This window comes from Pantherophis guttatus, chromosome 6, assembly GCF_059756535.1.
Source record: "Pantherophis guttatus breed Tessera chromosome 6, ASM5975653v1, whole genome shotgun sequence".
In the NCBI taxonomy this organism is placed as follows: Eukaryota; Metazoa; Chordata; class Lepidosauria; order Squamata; family Colubridae; genus Pantherophis; species Pantherophis guttatus.
The window spans coordinates 69,374,522-69,393,441 of NC_142068.1; the positions used below are offsets into that span (position 1 = coordinate 69,374,522).

An 18,920-nucleotide genomic window follows, 5' to 3' on the forward strand; every position below is an offset into this window, starting at 1 on the left:
ATTGTGGTTCTAAGATTCTTGGAATCTTTCTCTTTAAATTTTATATTCCCTTGTGATGTAATTACTTTCAGGCAAAATTATTTCATCTTGTACATGAAATTTTAAGCAGCCTACAAATGCAGCTAGGACATAAGTCAGCGATGCCAGGAATAACATCATGCCATCTCTGTTGATCTTAGCTTAGAACATTGTATCCTGCTGGAATAGCATTCTAATTCAGTCAAAATAAAGGTTATTTATTATTGTTCCTAATCCCATTACTTTTAAGGACATGTTATCTGAGATTCTCGAATTATTTTAGGAAGAGCTTATCAGAGCTAGTAAACTCTTTGAATATTCACACTAGAGCACAGCCATTCAGCACAGGTGTTGTTTTCATTATGGCATATGGGAAGGTTGTTATTCTCTGTTCTCGGATCTCCCAATGCTCTGTGTGTGGTGAGAAAACAGCTGAGTCCAGGAACACCATGCACTTAAATGAACGTTCTGAGAGACCAATGAAAACTTTTTTAGAGTTTTCCACTGTTTCCACTGTTTACACTGTTTCAACCATATCCCCAAGAAAAGTTATAACCGCTATTATTTCTCTTTTCCTGGTGAATTGAAAGTTGACAGCTGTGATATAGAGAGATAAAATTTCTCTTAGGCGTATGATCCAAGAATACAGTTCTGTTCACCTGTGAAATCCACTGGGTGGTCTGTGCAAGTTACTATCTGTCAGCCTAACTTTATTCTAAATTTATAGGAATCATTGCCTGCCTGCCTGCCTGCCTGCCTGCCTGCCTGCCTGCCTGCCTGCCTGCCTGCCTGCCTGCCTGCCTGCCTGCCTGCCTGCCTGCCTGCCTGCCTACCTACCTACCTACCTACCTACCTACCTACCTACCTACCTACCTACCTATCTATCTATCTATCTATCTATCTATCTATCTATCTATCTATCTATCTATCTATCTATCTATCCCAGGTAGCATTAAATCCCAAGGCTAAACTTCTTATGGGTATCAAAGCACACAGCTGCCAAATTATTTCATGAAATGCATTTATTCATTTATTGACTTTATTTGCTGCCCATCTTGTAGGGAACAACTAAAATAAACCTTTTTGTGTTCTTGCAAGGCAATTCTGCCATATAATTACAATATAAAATAATTACATTACAAAATTTGTGAAGATTGTTTCCAGGAGACCTTTTTATGTGCAGTATGCTTATTCATCCAAGTTCACAGAGCAGCCAGATGTCACCATCTCTTAATCATCAGTCCATATTTCATCCTATTTTCTGTTGTTGTTCCTGTTAACAGGGATAATCTATTTAGACAGAAATACAGCAATAATTTTGTCAGATTTTTGGTTGTGGATTTGAAGTCAGCGGAGGCAGTCACCGTCTTTCCTTCTCCCTGCCATTGCTCTGGAAATGTGACTTGTGAGCATGTAGACATGGCAATTTTAATGCAATTTTAAAATTAACTTTTCTCCTTGATTCTATCGATTTCTCCTTACAATGTAGAAGGGACATATTGCACATAGATGGGTGATCTATCTGTACATGTATTTTAAAAAATATACATGTACAGTGCTTTGAAACGCATTAAATTTGGCCCTCAACACATTTTGACATGAAACTTTTGTCCCAGCACACATTGTTTGTTCTGTACTCAACATACAAGCTAGAACATGTCAGTGTCAGTTGCCTTGTGACTCACTATATTATTCCTTATGGGAAAAATTTGTTTGGTACTCATCATTTTTGGTATTCATCTCACCTCCCGGAACCAATTAACGATGAGTTCTGAGGTATGACTGTACATGGCAATATGTGAACAATAGATTGTACCCAAAGAAATTGTCAACCTTTTAACAAATAATTCCCAAATTATTGGTCTAGGAGGGAGAAATAGTTTATTTCACAAATAGAAAAGAGTTATGTTATCATAGGAAGGTCAGCAACAAGTGTGGGAGTTTTAGGTGTATTGTGTAGGCCCGCGACCTTTGGGGGAGGAGCTGTGTAGTTTTATAGTCCTTGCAGCTCTTGGTGTGTGAAACTCTTGCATTCCTGTTCACAACTATCATTGTATTCAGGAAAGGGATTGGGATGGGTGAGATGAAATGCTACTTTATTATGATCAGTCCAATGAAACTGATGGTATACATCAGACGTCTTTATAATAAAGCATAAGAACTGCAGAAAGAAAGTATGTTTACATCTGGACATGGCCAAAATCAGGGTAAAATCTCGGTAACATCAACATTGAAAAGAAGCATTATAAGCAAGCAGTAACAAATTAATCATTAGAAGTGGCTGTAAAGCCAAGCTCTTTTAAAGCTACCAAAACATATAAAGAAATGCTATTTGACTGGTATTAACTACCATGCTGGCATTAATGAAATCTGGCTCTGAGACAGACCAGTCAGGAACCGGTACTGTTGGAATTTTCTTCAAAACGGACCAACGAAAGAACTGATTAGAAATCAGCTTTGTTACACTGTTTTACATGTAAATCATGCATCATTTTACTTGTTTGCTTTGATTAGGGATTTATTTATTTTTTTGAGATTTCAAACCCAGTTTTATCACTTAAAAAAAGGTTTGTTTGTTTTTTGGTGGTATAAGTTATATTTTTTGCTTGAAATACTCTTACTGAAATTGCTATCTGGATGCATTCTTTGCAATGCTGTCTTTCATTCTTCTATTGTGTTGTATTTCACAACCTAAATAAATGGACTAATAAGTCCTTTGGAGTTGAGCAGCTATATTGAATTTGAATAAATAAATAACTTAAGGTAAACAATTCCCTCATAGGTTGATGCAAAGAGTTTATGAAGACTAACAGCAATTACTTACCACAAACTGTTGTGGATTGTTTTGAATGGTCATCTGGTCCTTCATATACTTCTTCCACCTTCTCTTTAGTAAAGTGGTAGTTTGAAGTAGGTATGGAACAGTTCTAGGAACTAGAGGACAAATGATTTTGAACATAAATAAAAAGTGGTGTCTTGCACTGAAAGCACAGTTTGAAATGGTTTCGAGTAAAAATTTGTAGACATGCAAAGCCATGGATATAAGTACATAAACAAAGAACATTTGAAGAACAATAATTACAAGTAATCATCCTGTCTTTCTTGATTACTAGAGGCAATAAAAGGAGGAAGAGGAAATGATGGTGAAGCATAGTGAAGACTATAGTTCATCTTTGTCTGTATTTACACAGCAGCCCAGCTGTGAAAAGAAACATCATAAACAACTTGACCTCATATAATTCTAAACAGTGTAGATTATATTAATATTCAGTTAATCTACATTTGTGCAGAAAACACAAATGCCTTTTTCTAAATGTGCTCATTCCCTTAATATGTATGTGAGGTCATCTTTGCTTCCTGACAAAAGAGCTTCTAATGTAATTATCATCTGGCATAAGTTCTTTCTGGGCATATGAACAATATCTGATGTTTGTTTGGCTAATCTTCTTGTCCTTTCATCTCACCTCTTGACATCTAAAAAGTGTTTGAAAGTCCTTGGATTTGTTGTTTAACGATTTACAGCTTTTTGGGGGGGAATCAGCTTATTATTAATTGAAGCTTATGGGGTTTTTTTTAAACATTATGTTTGTTGGATATTAAACTTGAAAGGCTTTCCTAAAAATAAATAGAAGTTTTCATGCATTAGAATGCAGAAAAATGGAGGCAGTATACTATATCTCTAACATCAAAAGCTGGATGTTGCTAATAGCATTCCTGTTGGCTGATTATTGTTTTTTTTTACATTTTTTCTTTGTTTCAGTAGAATTCCACTTAAAAACAAGTGCTACTAAACTGAACTTCATCCTTTTCTCTTTATTCAGATTCTTATTCTTCTATCTCAATCATAGCCGTTTTTGGTAAAATGAAGCAGCAAAACACATTCATTTTGATCGGATTGAAAATATTATTTGCCTAAAATTTCATTCTTCAGCCTTCTTTTATGGTAAACTAAAGTCTTTTTAACAATTCTCAAAATGTGAGAATTGTTGGAAATTGAAGCAGTGATGTGTTCCAGTGGAATAAAATAATAATAATAATAACCATGTCATTCTCTGTTATAAATGTTGATTTCAGTTTTGACACATGGTTTTGATGAACCATGTTGATTTCTATAGTAATACATTTTTACAGCAACATACTTGGAATAATTTCTCCATACCGTTAAAATGTTTAGTCATGAGTCTTTGAAAAAACCTGCAATATTTCTTTACTTCCAATCTGTAATGAAATACTGCTTTTTGAAATCTATTTTCGAGAATCATTCTTTGGGCTTATAAATGTATGAAGCATGTAATCATATTATTATAGACTTGTCTATGTGATATAGGCTGGACATTGTGGCTTTGGCATGCATTGAATAATTTGTGATGATGAACTGTTTTAAGTATGCTTGTTAGATATTTTCCATATTTGCATTCCTTAAGCCACAGCAGGGAAGACTTGATACTGTGTGTGTGAATTTTTCACTTTTTTATAATAAGCAAGAGTTATGCAAGAAAAAGAAAATCTTATGCATACATTTTGAGTACTTGTAGTTCTCAGCTTACGACCACAATTGAACCCAAAATTTCTGTTGTTAAGTGAGACATTTGTTAAGTGAGTTTTACTCCATTTTACGACTTTTCTTGCCACAGATGTTAAGTGAATCACTGCAGTTGATAAGTTAGTAACCTGGTTGTTAAATGATTCTGGCTTCCCCATTGATTTTGTTTGTCAGAAGGTCGCAAAAAAGATGAATCACATGACCCTGGGACACAGCAACGGTCATAAATATGAAGCAGTTGCCAAACATCTGAATTTTGATTGCATGATCATGGGGATACTGCAAAGGTCGTAACTATGAAAAACAGTCATAAGTCACATTTTTCAGGACCATTGTAACTTTGAATGGTCACTAAATGAACTGTTGTAAATTGAGGACTACCTGTATTTATGTCTTATCAGACCTTATTTTTTAATATACTTTTAATTTCCCTGAAATAATAAACATTTATTAACTCTATTATATTTTTATTAAAAATAAAACCAACATTGGGGACATGAGGATTTATTCATAAGAACTCTTTGGAAAATAAGCAGAACATAAATGTTTAATAAATGCAATAATTTTACCATTTTATATATATTTTTTGATAAAATAGCCCTTTCATTACAAATGAAGCTCATTGAGAAAGTATGGCTTTAACATTAATTAACGTTAAAATATTTTACTTGTAACACATTGCAAAGACATCATGCACAACTGTATATTAATTCACAGAATTGCATGATGAAATAACAAGTCACATGTTGGTCTTTGCAAATGAAGGCTTATCTTGTATCTTGGTTTCCACTCAGCTTAACCATTGGAGAGCTGTCAGATTCTGAAAATGACATATTCGAGCAGTCCAAAGAATGGGCTACGCAGGCTGCTGAAGAACAGCAAGAAGCTTTTGGCCATGGAATAGAGCTAATTCCCTGGTATGTCTTGTCAATCAGAGCTGACGTCCATCAGTTCATGTTGCAAGGCGCAACTGTTATACGTTACGATCAAGAAACTCACTTATCAGCTCGTTGTTTCCTTCAGCTACAACCTGATAATAGCACACTGATATGGACAAAGCCAACTATTGCTTGCTGTGCAAATTCTAAAATTAAACTTAGTACATTAAGTAGCAGCACAGAACTTGGAAAATTTCAGTTTCTTGGCAGTACTGGATTAAATGGACTGGTCGAGGGTTGCTTAGATCTGCTATCAGCGAAAGCTGTGTATATGGGACACCCCGGCATTGATATGCATGCGGTGTGCATCCAGAATAACCTTTTAAACATGACCCTTGAAGAGAACGGTATAACATTATTATATGGACTTCAAACTACTGAAAACAAATTGCTGCATTTTGTGGCTCCAAAATATAGTGCTAAAATGTTGTTTCATGGATTACTGGAATTAATTAATGCTATAAGGAAGATGAAGAGATTTCCTGATCAAAGATTACAGTGGCTGCGGAAACAGTATGTCAGCCTCTATCAGGTAAAATGAATTATAATAGTCCCTTTTCCTATCAAATACTGTGTTTCCCAAAAATAAGACCCTGTCTTATATTTTTTTGCCACCAAAAACAGGCACCAGATCTTATTTTTTGGGGGGGGGATGTTGTCCACTGACTCACCTCACTTATGCACATCACCCCTGGCCTCTTTTTCACTATCAGAGGCCTTCAGGAACTTCTTCGTCCAGCAAGGCTTTCCTGAAGGCCTCTGCAAGCCAATAAAAGAGCTCCGGATCGATCCAGAGCTCTGTTATCGGCTAGGAAGGCCTTCAGGAAAGACCTTTAGGAAAGGCCTCTGTAGTCGATAACAGAGCTCTGGATTGATCCGAATTTCTGTTATCGGCTACAGAGGCCTTCAGGAAAGCCTTAGCGACAGAAGAAATGGGCCAAGGTGTGCGACACCTGGCTGCAACTGCCCTAAGGTAACTAGTAGGGCAGCTTCACCCCTCCCCCATCCCCATCCTAGCTTAATTTTTACCTGTGCACCCTTGAGTGGGCGGGGTCTTAATTAGGGCTTATTTGGGGGGATAGGGCTTATATTGGGCACACATGTAAAAATCAAGCTAGGACTTACTTTCTGAGTAGGTCGTATTTTCGGGGAAACACGGTATATATATTTTTTTCCTGTTGTTGCATTGTTGAATTCTGTATCATCTGTTTTCTATTCCTATACTGTGTTATTATCTAATACGTCTCCACACAGTTAAAAGAATACAAACTATTTCTCTTCAATTATGCAGATTGTACATTTTAATAAACTTAAATATATTTATTAGGAGGATGGCCGATACGAGGGTCCAACCTTGGCTCAAGCGGTTGAGTTATTTGGAGGGAGACGCTGGAGTACAAGAAATGCAAGCTCGGGAAATTTGGTAAAAAGCATAGAGAAGCCAGGTGTGCAGAGAAACAACACTTTAGGAATCAGTGCAGCGAAGAAGAAGAAAAAAGTGCTTATGAGGGTAGGAGTCTTTTGTTAGTTAATATTATTACATGGATTATTTGAGATTTATTATGTTTTCACCCATCAGAGTGAATTTTTACATAAATAAACCTTAGTTCTTTAAATTTCCTTTAATTGGAAGCAATGCAATTTTTCTTTTTTACACACACACACACACACACACTATAATAAAACTTTGCGTGTACTAAATGAAACTGGAAATAGAATGTTCTCAGTGGTATTTTGACTTCTGAGGTTGGCCTTTGTTCGCATTTTCAAACCTAAGGAGAATGGAATAACATACTTTTGAAGTGTAACGGTATTTTTGATTATGCAGAAAATACCATTTTTTTAATGCTGCTCAGAAAATACAATCTTGGAAGCAGAATCCAATTATATCAGGTTTTATTATCATTCTTCCTTCAGTCATGCAGTCCAGTTAAAATCATTGTTTGCTTTTCCAAAGTTATTTTATTTTTAACAATGCCTAGCTTGACCCCCCCAATGAATATTGTTATTCATTCTGTTCCATATGCAACTTTCATCGCCTTTTGGTTCACCAACTGGTTTAATTAGCTGTTCATAGAGCTGTGTGACTTACAAAATAGAAAGTGGTTGAAATATGTACTGTTTTCTAAGACGTTTATTGAGAAAATCGCTGTTTCAAGGGTGAAAGTGGAGATGGCACTGATGATGAGATGGCAAGTCGAAAAGCAAAACCTCTTAAGGAAAATCGGAATAGAAGTGGTTCGGATCCTCCAGATATTGATGAACAAGAAGAACTAGGTAAAAATAATTTATTAAACCTCTGTGCCACTCAACTCCCGATGTTACGGCAATCAAAGAAATTATAATAAAGTCAATAAAAAGATAAAAGATGGTGACTAATACATCATCAACAGCTGTATGTGTCACACATATACAGCATTCAAGATTAACTATGTGAAAAAATGTGTTGAATATCTAATTTTGGTTAGTTTCAAATAAGAAAACTTCAACCAAGAATTCCGAAACTGGCTAAGTAAAATAATTCATAATTATAGTTAGCCATGGCTGCAGATTTGGAAAATCAGCGAACTGGTCACTAAATGTGGGATATAATAGAATTCAAATGCTTATTTTAATCAACTGCTGTTTATCATTTCATCCAAACTGCTTAATTTTTACGAACATAAGTTTCTAACGAACTTAATTACAGTTCGTTAGAAACAAGCCAGCTTCAAACTGATAGGCTAAGCTGATAGCTCGTTGGAATATATGGTTATATGTGAATAAAAAATGCAAACAAAGGCTTATGATTTCCTACTTGCAGCCAGAATGATGACTCGAGAAGACAGGACACATGCAAACTTAAATTGTGTACAGATTAATAATAATGGATAATGAAACATTTGCAAGAAAACAATAAGCTCAGAGAGCACCAAAGACTCTTCCCCCATTGGAAACATTATGTAATTAAATACATTATAAAGTTAATTTCATATCTCTCAAGATTCCTATATGATGACAGTTAATCAAAATTCCATTTATCTGTGGGGATTCTCAGTCATCCAGGTCATGGTTGTCCCAAAAGTGCTTTTTCAAGAGGCGACTGGACTTTCTGGTTTTTCTTTGAAGACGTTTTGCTTCTCATCCAAGAAACAGAGCTGAAGAAGCTTCTTGAATGAGACATGAAATGTCTTCAAAGAAAAAAACTAGAAAGTCCAGTTGCCTCCTGAAAAAGCACCTTTGGGACAACCATGACTTTAATGACTGAGAATCTCCACAGACTTTTAGCTATGCAATTTGGGATAAACACCCTTTGAAAGGTGTAGGAAACTTCAGAAACTGGCCAAGGAGCTCAATAAAATATAATTCTTTAGTTATAATTTATTTGATTGAGCATCAGACATGGGCCAGATAGGGCTTATAGATAAATGAAAGCCATTGATAAAATTTACTTTTATTGTTAGATCCAACTCTTCTGGTTACTTTTACTGGTGCAAATACTCTGCCTTCAAGAAGAACGCAGTCACTAACTACTTCAGAGCCACCTAGTTTAGTGCCTGGTGTCTCTTCACCTGTAAGACCACAGTCTTCTCCCGTGATGTCACCATCAATAAAAAGCCCACCTAGGTAAGAAGAAAGCAGTTTTTAAAGCCTGCTATGAGTGTTGAGTATGAGTTTGGCTTTTTCTTTGAAGTGTATCGTCCATGCTTTTTAAAAAGGCTTGTTTTTATTATCTGAGAAACTGATTGTTGGCAGCTTTCTTAAATTATCACTTGTAATAGAATTGTATTTGTGTGTGTACAGAAACGTAGATTTGGGGGATCATGGGAATTCACCATACAAATATATTTTATACAACATTAGAATTGATTTCTATTAAAAGACATAATCTGTTCTACAAGTAAAGGAACTAAGTGCCTGATTTCATTCTAAGAATAGGATGCCATTTTTATAGCATTTCAAGTTTAGTCGTTAGATTGATATTTTTTTTTAAATTTTAATTTATATGCTGCCCTTCTCCGGAGACTCAGGGCGGCTTACAATGCGTTAAGCAATAGCCTTCATACTTTTGTATATTTATACAAAGTCAGCTTATTGCCCCCACAAACTGGGTCCTCAATTTACCTACCTTAGAAAGGATGGAAGGCTGAGTCAACCTTGAGCCTGGTGAGATTCGAACTTACAGTAATTGCAGACAGCTGGTGTTAATCACAATGCTATCAGTCTGCTGAGCCACCAGGCCTGGAATTACCGGTATCTATTCAGCCATATCACTTGATCATCTTTGAACAAATCATTGCCTACCTCACCAGGTAGGATATAGATATAGTTTACTATAGGATATAGTAAAAAATAAAAATTGAGTAGTCTATGTACACCGAGAGTCTTCTAAAATAAAGTGAGAGGAGAGGAGAGGATGAGATGAGATAACCTTTATTGTCACTTTTTATATCACTGTATTAAAGATTAAAGAAATCAATATAGTTTCCTTCTTCAATTGCTCTTGTAAAGATGATATGTCTAGAGTACAATATTATTGCATTTTACAATATTATAATGATTATACAACTGCTTTTACATAAACTTGTAATCAAATATACTCAATTTAATTTTTTTTAGCACCTGGAGCAGTAGTAGTTGGCATGGAAGAGGTAAAGGAGGATTGAAAGGATTCCAGACCTGTATGGCTTCTGATAGCAACATGAGTTTTGTTGAATTTGTAGAGCTCTTCAAGTCTTTCAGGTAACATTGGTTTATTCCACACAGGCAGATTCAGTTTACATAACTGAAAAAATACATAATAAAAATATTCCATATATTACAGCGTACGAAGCCGCAAAGATCTCAAGGATCTTTTCGATACCTATGCCATACCGTGCAATCGTCTGAGTCCGGATTCAGCTCCACTGTATACTTCCCTGAAGATTGATGAGAATACAAATGGCCTCCAGCCTGATTTAGGTAAAACTAAACAATGTGATAGCAGATTGGCTTTACATCTGCGTTGCCTATGACAGTTGTAACTTCAATGCAGATAGTCCTCGCTTAATGATATGGTTGTAATGTGTAATGTCATGTGACCACATCACTTAGTAATGATAAAACCGGCAGCCTTGTTGTCATCATTAAGCGAGGATTGTGGATCGTTAGGTGAGGGCCTTACATGCCCAGGATTTGAAACTTCCTGGTTACTTCCAACAAAGCTGGCAGGAAGCTGGAAGTCCCAGCCATGAGAAGCCTTTCTTTACATGGTTGGCAAGCAGTACGGAAGGCAGAATGAGTGTGAGTGGGTCCTGCACTTGCTCTGCTGGTTGGGAACTCCTCAAGAGAAAAATTGACAGGACCAAGATTAATTTACTGGAATGACTTACGACCTCCTGCTGGCTTCCCCATTGACTTTGCTTGTGGAAGCTGGTAGTGAAGGTTGCAAATGACAATCATGCGACTGCAGGATGTTGCAACATCATAACTATGAACTGGTTGCCAAGTGCCTAGATTGTGATCATGATAATGGAAACACTGCTGTGGCTGCAATTGCAAGGACTCATAATAAATCCCCCTTGCTCAATGCCATTGTAACTTTGAACAGTTGCTGAACAGGTGGTCGTTCAATGAGAATGATGTGTAATAAATATTTTGTATGCTTGTTGGCCAAATATTTCTTTTTTTATATATAGTGTAGTGCAATGCATTGGGTGGTAAATCACATTATAACATTTCAATATTACTAATATATTTCCAAATCATCTAAATCACGGATTCAGTAATTTTCTTCAAATCATGGATTCAGCAAACTATTCTCCAAATATTATTGACTATTTAAAGACTTGGGGGGCGGGGAAGACTTAACTATTCTATGAATGTTCTGATTGTGTTTTTAATCTTTCAGATTTATTAACAAGGAACATATCAGATTTGGGCTTGTTCATTAAGAATAGACAGCAATTATCAGACAACCAGCGGCAAATATCGGCTGCTATTGCTGCCGCAAGCATTGTTACAAATGGCACTGGAGTAGAGAGCACATCTTTAGGAGTATTTGGTGTGGGAATACAGCAACTGAATGATTTCTTAGTCAATTGCCAAGGAGAGCACTATACTTATGACGAAATCCTCAGTGTTATTCAGGTAGGTAATGCAGACTTTTTAAAGTGCATATGTTTAGTTAATTTTCTCTTCATATTTTCACATTGTTTTTTAAGCCCTCCATAATAGTCCCTATGTGTATGGGATGACACCTTGTGCTTCAAAGGAAGGGCAAATGAAGTTTGACTAAACAAGAGTCGGTTAACATGTCAACTTTCTAACTCAAACTCAGTGTTTTTAATATTTTAACTGATTATTATGATATGGAAGCCAGCAGAATGATTTGAGAGAGTCACGCTCTCTCAGACCCTGGAGGAAGGCAGTGGCAAACCATTTCTGAAAACGTGGCCATAAACCTTCCAGAACTCATCCATGTAGCAATAGCACTTAGACTTATATACTTCATAGTGTTTCACAGCCCTCTCTAAGCAGCTTACAGAGTCGGCATTTTGCCCCCAACAATCTGGGCCCTCATTTTATCGATCTCGGAAGGATAGAAGGCTGAGTCAGCCTTCAGCCAGTGAGAATTGAACTGCTGGCAGTCAACAGAATTAGTCTGCAATACTGCATTCTAACCACCGTGCCACCATGGCTCCTAGTCGCCTGGAGTCAAAATTGCCTTGAAGGCATCTAATACCATCCCCAGTGTTCATATCACCTGATGGCATGGAAGTAGGTTAACCTAGAATGTACAGGGGACTAAAAGTAGTGATGTACAGAAATGTAATAATGATTCCTTGTTTACTGTTTTCATCCTCCAGCACCTTCCCCTCTACCAGTTTTCTTCTGGCTAGGTTTGAAGGCCAGACATGGCTAAGATGAATTTTGTGGGAAGGGAAGGTATTGATCTCTGCATGGTTGAAAATTGACAAATGAGAGTTGTATTATTCTCTTCCAGTCTCTGCTTTTCTACTTGATGTTTGTCCAGTGTTGCCTTTCCTTTTTAGATACCGTGTTAATATACAGCTTCATTTGAAAACCCAGATCTGCCATTATCATACCTAGTTAGCTGTGCCAATTGTGAAACTGAATCACAATGGATGATTGTTACATCTTTTAATTTTCACTGTTTCTCGTTCTACCATTATAGAAGTTTGAACCAAGCATCAGTATGTGTCAGCAGGGGTTAATGTCATTTGAAGGATTCACACGGTAATTATCTTTGGATATTCCAACATATAGTCCAGATGCTTTATGCAACTGTTATAAATTTTAAAAATCTATATCTTAGGTTTCTGATGGATAAAGATAATTTTGCCTGCACGAATAATGAATCTCAAGAGAACATAGAAGATTTGCAGTTTCCATTGTCATATTATTACATCGAATCTTCACATAATACATATCTCACGGGACATCAGCTTAAAGGAGAATCTTCAGTAGAACTTTACAGCCAGGTATACAAAGTCAATCTGCTGTCTCCTTTTTTTCCAAAAAGTATTTGTTTATTAAGTCAAAGAAGCATGACCTTTCACATGTTCCTAGTCATGACTTGTAAAACGTAGGAAAATAAGATGTGTGGGAAAGCGGTTTGTATGCACAGTTGTGCTCAGATGCTTTTTTTATATTTATATATTTATGCTTTGTTCTGAGTTTTCATTTGAGAGTCATAGAATTTAGACACTAGCCAGTCTGATCTAAACTGCTAAAATTAGACTTTCCCACAGGAAAGACTGAGCTAATATGTTGTTTCATTTAGATGTCAAGGCACCATTCAGAATAATGTAAGTTGTGCTGAAAAGATGATGAGTTTGTAGCAAAATTATTACTCAAGAGAATCCAGCTTCTAAGAATATTATATAATATTTTAGACACACTTTCCAGAGATTCAGCTTGATTTAGGTGCATATTGAAGGTCCATGAAAATTAAAAAAAACTCCAGAACCATCTCACTTATTATGTGTAGATATTAATAAATACTTTGTTAGCATTGAATGAAATGCTTCTTGGTTTAGCTGCAATGGATACTTCAGAGTACAGGTAATCCTTGCTGAATGACTGGTTGCTTAGTGAATATTCAAAGTTATGACAGATCTACTTAGGACCTGTTTTCAAAGTTCCAGAGTGCCACATCTCCCCCATGGTCATGGGGTTGTATTTTGGACATTTGACAATCACTTCACATTTAAAGTTGTTTGCAGGGTCCGTGGTCACATGACTGCAATTTTCGGCAGGTTTTACTGGTTTCCAGGATTTATTTCCAGTTTCCAGCAAAAAACCAATTGGGGAAAATGTACATTTAATGTTCATTTAAAGACTACAATATTCTCTTAAACATTGCTTAATGACCACAGCGTTTGCTTAATGACCGCTGCAAAAAAAGCTTGTAAAATCAGATATGTGCCAGATTGTGACTTGCTTAATAATCACCACAATTTATGATCAGGCTCAGTTACGATCATAAATTGAGCATTACCCATAACAGTTTTTAGAACTATCGATCAAATGACATTGCACAATGATTCTCTCTTTCTCTTCCTTTTTCTCTCTCCCATTAATTGATTTTTGTCCTAAAATAAAAGATGGGATTAGTTCGGGGGAGACAGTCCAATTTGCATAAAAGAGACAAACATTTGTCCAATAAAATCTCATTTGGAAGCATTCTTGATGTGCATCCCAAAAGAAGATCCATGCATCCCAAACCAAAGTTAATTTCTACATTTATTTTTCCAGATGTACTTAAAATCTATAATATATGAATCTATAATATATGAAATAGAAGAAGCTCATAAAAGTCTGTATCTGATTTACATTTTGTTTATGTGCAAACCAGGGTCTGTAATGGGAAAGTTTTGCTGAGGCCTATGAAAAGGTGGATAAGTTTTGAATGTTACAGTAAAGGAAATACATAAATGCATAAATTTTAAAAAAGGAATAACCATGTCCTTGTATTTTTAACATCTTCTTTTGTTCAGAAAACACAAGCATGCTGTTTGGGGAATTCTGGGAGTTGAAGTCCACACTTCTTCGAATTTCTAACACTATAGGATCAATACATTACATGCTTTTCTGTATTACAGATTTTATTACAAGGTTGTCGGAGTGTGGAATTAGACTGCTGGGATGGTGATGATGGAATGCCTGTAATTTATCATGGACATACACTCACTACTAAGATAAGTTTTAAGGTATATGCAATTTATAATAGTATCTTCCATAATATAAGTTAATTTGACAAAAGAGTATATTGTTGACTAGGTCAATGACTATACTAACTTTCTTCAGGCATATGAGATCAAAAGCGTTGAAATTATGAGAAGACTTTCAAACTAATTTAAGTTTCCCTTAACTTTGCATTCCTCTTTTGGTTTAGAGCAGGGGTGTCAAACACGTGTCGTCATGTCATCACGTGATATATCGTGATTTTTTCCCCCTTTGCTAAAAAGGAGGTGGGCGTGGCCAGCATGTGATGCATTAGGCCTGCGGACTGCAAGTTTGACATCCCTGGTTTAGAGTCAGCATACTAAGATTTCCCTTAGTAATTTGTGGGAAAAATTATTGTGCTTGTTAACTGTGATCGGGGACTGCTATAATTCTGATTGTTTTTTTTTAATTATTACAGGAAGTAGTTGAAGCTATTGACCGCAATGCTTTCATCACTTCAGATATGCCAGTCATCATATCTATTGAGAACCATTGTTCTTTGCCACAACAACGAAAGATGGCTGACATTTTCAAGGTGGGTTACAAGACTATATTCACATCAGATTTAACAAGCCAAGCTATTAACGTAATCATTAATACATATATATATAATACCTTTTCTCCTACTCTGTTTTCTCTTTTATATTAGCAAATAAGAAGTTAAAAATTGAAGAAGTTAGAAATTGAAGTTAATTATATTTTTTAATATATCTTAACAAGGACACTATGAATAATAGCTTCATGATAAGAGAGGATTTGAAATTAACATTTAAAACATAGCTTTAAATGTCGCCGTGGCTCTATGGTTAAAGACACTTGAGCTTATCAGTTGGAAAGCTGACAACCAGAGTTTAAGACGTGAGCACGTGTGATGGGGTGAGTTCCTGTTACTTGCTCCAGCTCCTGCCCACCGAGCAGTTCGAAAGCATGCAAATGCGAGTAGATAAATAGGTACCACCTCAGTGGGAAGGTAACAGTGTTCTGTGCACTCAGTGTATAGTCATGCTGGTCATATGACCACAGAAATGGTATTCGGAAAACGCTGGCTCCCTTGGCTAAGAAACAGATATGAGCACCACTCTCTAGGGTCAGGCACAACTGAAAAGGAGAAATTTTTACCTATCCCTTTTTGCTTCTTTGCTTGCTAAGAAACTAATAATAATAATAATAATTTTTTATGGTTTTGACAAAAACAAAACCCTCCTTACTGCATTTTCAGGAAGCCATAAACTAAGTATTTTGTCTCAAACAGTTCAATTGATTATAATTGGATGAATTGATTTGTATTTTTAATCTTATTATATTAATGCTGTATGCTATTCAGAGCATATCCATTTTCATAATAAACTGTATAGAAATAAATATAGCATATTATTATTAACTGCAGAATCCTAACTTTATAACTATGAGTCATTGAATATGAGAAGGGTAGCAAATAAATTTAATAATAAATACTCAAGCAAAAAAAGGAGCTGAATGCAGGTATATAAAGATTGTACATATCCTGGTTTATTAAAATCAAAATTGGATTGTCTGAAGGGGGATGAATAACATCATTCATAACTAATATATTTTATTATGTTGATATTCCAGAATACATTTGGGGATAAACTGGTAACAAAATTTTTATTTGAAAGTGATTTTTCTGATGACCCGTTGCTACCTTCTCCCCATCAATTAAGAAGAAAGATTCTGCTTAAAAATAAGAAGCTCAAAGCACATCAAACTCCAGTGGATATATTAAAACAAAAGGTAAGATTGAAATTGACTACAGACACTTCACTTTGTTGGAGTGTCTGTAGTGTCTTAAAACATTGCCACCGCAATGTTTTAAGAATAAAATTTGAATTTAAAGAATAAAAGGCAGTTTTATATGGAGCCACCAACTTCTTGCAACTATACCTTTAACACCATCAAACAACAATATCTACTTTTCCAGTTGAGAAGGACATGATAGGTGGAAAACCCAGTCTAAACATCTGGTTGACTGTGGACCAGCTATAATAATAATAATAATTTGAAGAAGAAAAAAAAAACATTGGAAGAAACAGTGAAGAAGTTGTTTTGAAGCTAGTACACCATGAAGGTTTACTGAGTACCGAAGAGACCAAATGTTCTGCAATAAAGACCAAATGAAAAATAGAAAAGAGACATTGCAAGACAAAATATTGCGTGGCCAGTACATAAAGAAAATAACAGGCAAAGCAGATAACAACAAGACCTGGCAATGGGTAAGAGCAGGAAGATTGAAGAAAGAGACAGAGTGGCTAATTCTGTCTAAAAGACTAAGCTTTAAGAACAAATACATGCAAACCAGAATTGAGAAGACAGCAACAGATAGCAAGCCTCTGTAAAGAAGCTTATGAAAAAATAGATCCCCTTCCTTGTCTGGTGTAGCCAAAAGGAAGATTTTAAAAGCTTTTCCACTGAGCAGCCACAACTTGACATATCTAAACTTGACAAACTCTGATTATTTTTAACATCAGTCCCAAAGAAGGTATCTTCAAGCCACGATGTATGAAAATGATTTAAACAAACCTGGATGAGCTACAGATCTGAGCTTTATGACTTAGTAAAATGTTGTTCGTTGAAAACAAAAAAATAATAAAACTCCCTTGCTCCTTTAAGTTATGGTGGATGAAACATATATCAAACCACATAGTGCTTAAATATAGCCAGTGATGCAAATACGTATTTTATGTAATGAAGATTATTTTGCATGAAGACTGGAATACATAGATGCCCAAAGGGAGGGTTTTTTATATATATACACTACATCTTGGCATGGAATGTTTTTTTCTAGTGTTTCTTTAATGAGAAAAAAAGATGTGTTTACTGCTGCAGTAAAAGATTCAGGCTGTATAAATGTCTTACATTCATATCATTAGAGGCAGCTAGTCTTTGCATGGAATAGCAATAGCAATAGCACTTAGACTTATATACCGCTTCACAGTTCTTTTACAGCCCTCTCTAAGAGGTTTACAGAGTCAGCATATTGTCCCCGACAATTTGGGTCCTCATTTTACCAACCTTGGAAGGATAGAAGGCTGAGTCAACCTTGAGCGGTGAAGATCAAACTGTTGGCAGTGAGCAAAGTTAGCCTGCAATACTGCATTCTAACCACTGCGCCACCACGGAACCAGTATTTGTGCAGCTGACCTCCTCTGTTAAATAAATTTAAACGTTATTCCAAGTGGATGGAGGCCTATATGTCTAGTAAGACCTTATTGATAGTTCAGTGGAAAGAGTAATGCAGTAGAAATTACGAAGTGGTGTGAATTTCCATGGATAAATGGGAATATAAAAAAAGACTGCAGTAAGACTGCAGTAAGTAGGTGGTGGAGGATGAAGATAGAGGACCTGTGGCTACTTTCTAACTGTATTCTGTCTCACTTTAAAAAATCTGATTTGATGCTGCAGGCTCATCAGCTGGCATACATGCAGGCTCAGGCGACCAATGGTAACAATGCGGGAAATCTTTCCACCACTAACGAAGAAGAGGAAGATGAAGAAGATGAATATGATTATGACTATGAGTCCTTGTCTGATGGTAAATGAACACATTTGCATGTAATGTTGCATTTTTCAGATTTATGACAAGTTCAAAGTTTTGGTCATACCTATTCTTGAAAGTCCTGGATCAAGCAATAAATCAGGGTAGATAAAAATCAATGATTTTTTTTAAAAAAAATCAAAAAAATCAGATTTTTTTGATTTAAATTGGATTTTTTTGATTTTTATCGAATTTATTTTAATAAAAAACTTTTGGGGTAAAAATCTATCGTAAGATAGTTTTCTATTTAAGATACATAAATAATTTAGTTTATTCAGCATGAAATGGAGCTTAGTTATGTAGCATGAGGCTGTATATTCTGCAACACTGGGACTATCGGTGAGTCAACAGTGGGTCAAAGGAGTAGCAGAGATGACAGTTGCTCTTGAAAAATTACGATTTAAATCGAGTTGATTTAAATCAAGCCTTTTTACTAGTGATTTAAATCATGATTTAAATTGTGATTTAAATCAACTCTATTTAAATCAAATCCACCCTGCAATAAATAAAATAAACCTATGTCAAAATACAGTACAATCAGTATTAGTATTAGTATTAGTAGTAGTAGTAGTAATAGTAGTAGTAATCCAGGTTCTTGGAAAGGACTTGATAGGTAGACAAAAAATGCCAGAGCTAGTCTGAACATTTATCTGGCTGA

At 35.7% G+C, this 18,920-nt stretch overlaps 1 protein-coding gene across 9 annotated transcripts in view; it reads left to right on the forward strand.

Annotated features, from left to right (window-relative positions):
• Positions 1–18,920, forward strand: part of PLCE1 (phospholipase C epsilon 1) — a 137,556-nt gene that overhangs the window by 90,898 nt on the left and 27,738 nt on the right. For all 9 annotated transcript variants that reach the window (XM_034430402.3, XM_060683014.2, XM_060683013.2 and 6 more), the window contains 13 exons: positions 5,356–6,031; positions 6,827–7,009; positions 7,659–7,776; positions 8,943–9,105; positions 10,099–10,221; positions 10,304–10,440; positions 11,369–11,607; positions 12,656–12,717; positions 12,797–12,962; positions 14,586–14,693; positions 15,128–15,244; positions 16,303–16,461; positions 18,130–18,259. In XM_034430402.3, coding sequence (XP_034286293.2) covers positions 5,356–6,031; positions 6,827–7,009; positions 7,659–7,776; positions 8,943–9,105; positions 10,099–10,221; positions 10,304–10,440; positions 11,369–11,607; positions 12,656–12,717; positions 12,797–12,962; positions 14,586–14,693; positions 15,128–15,244; positions 16,303–16,461; positions 18,130–18,259 — 2,381 coding nt within the window. The remainder of the gene's footprint in view (positions 1–5,355; positions 6,032–6,826; positions 7,010–7,658; positions 7,777–8,942; positions 9,106–10,098; positions 10,222–10,303; positions 10,441–11,368; positions 11,608–12,655; positions 12,718–12,796; positions 12,963–14,585; positions 14,694–15,127; positions 15,245–16,302; positions 16,462–18,129; positions 18,260–18,920) is intronic.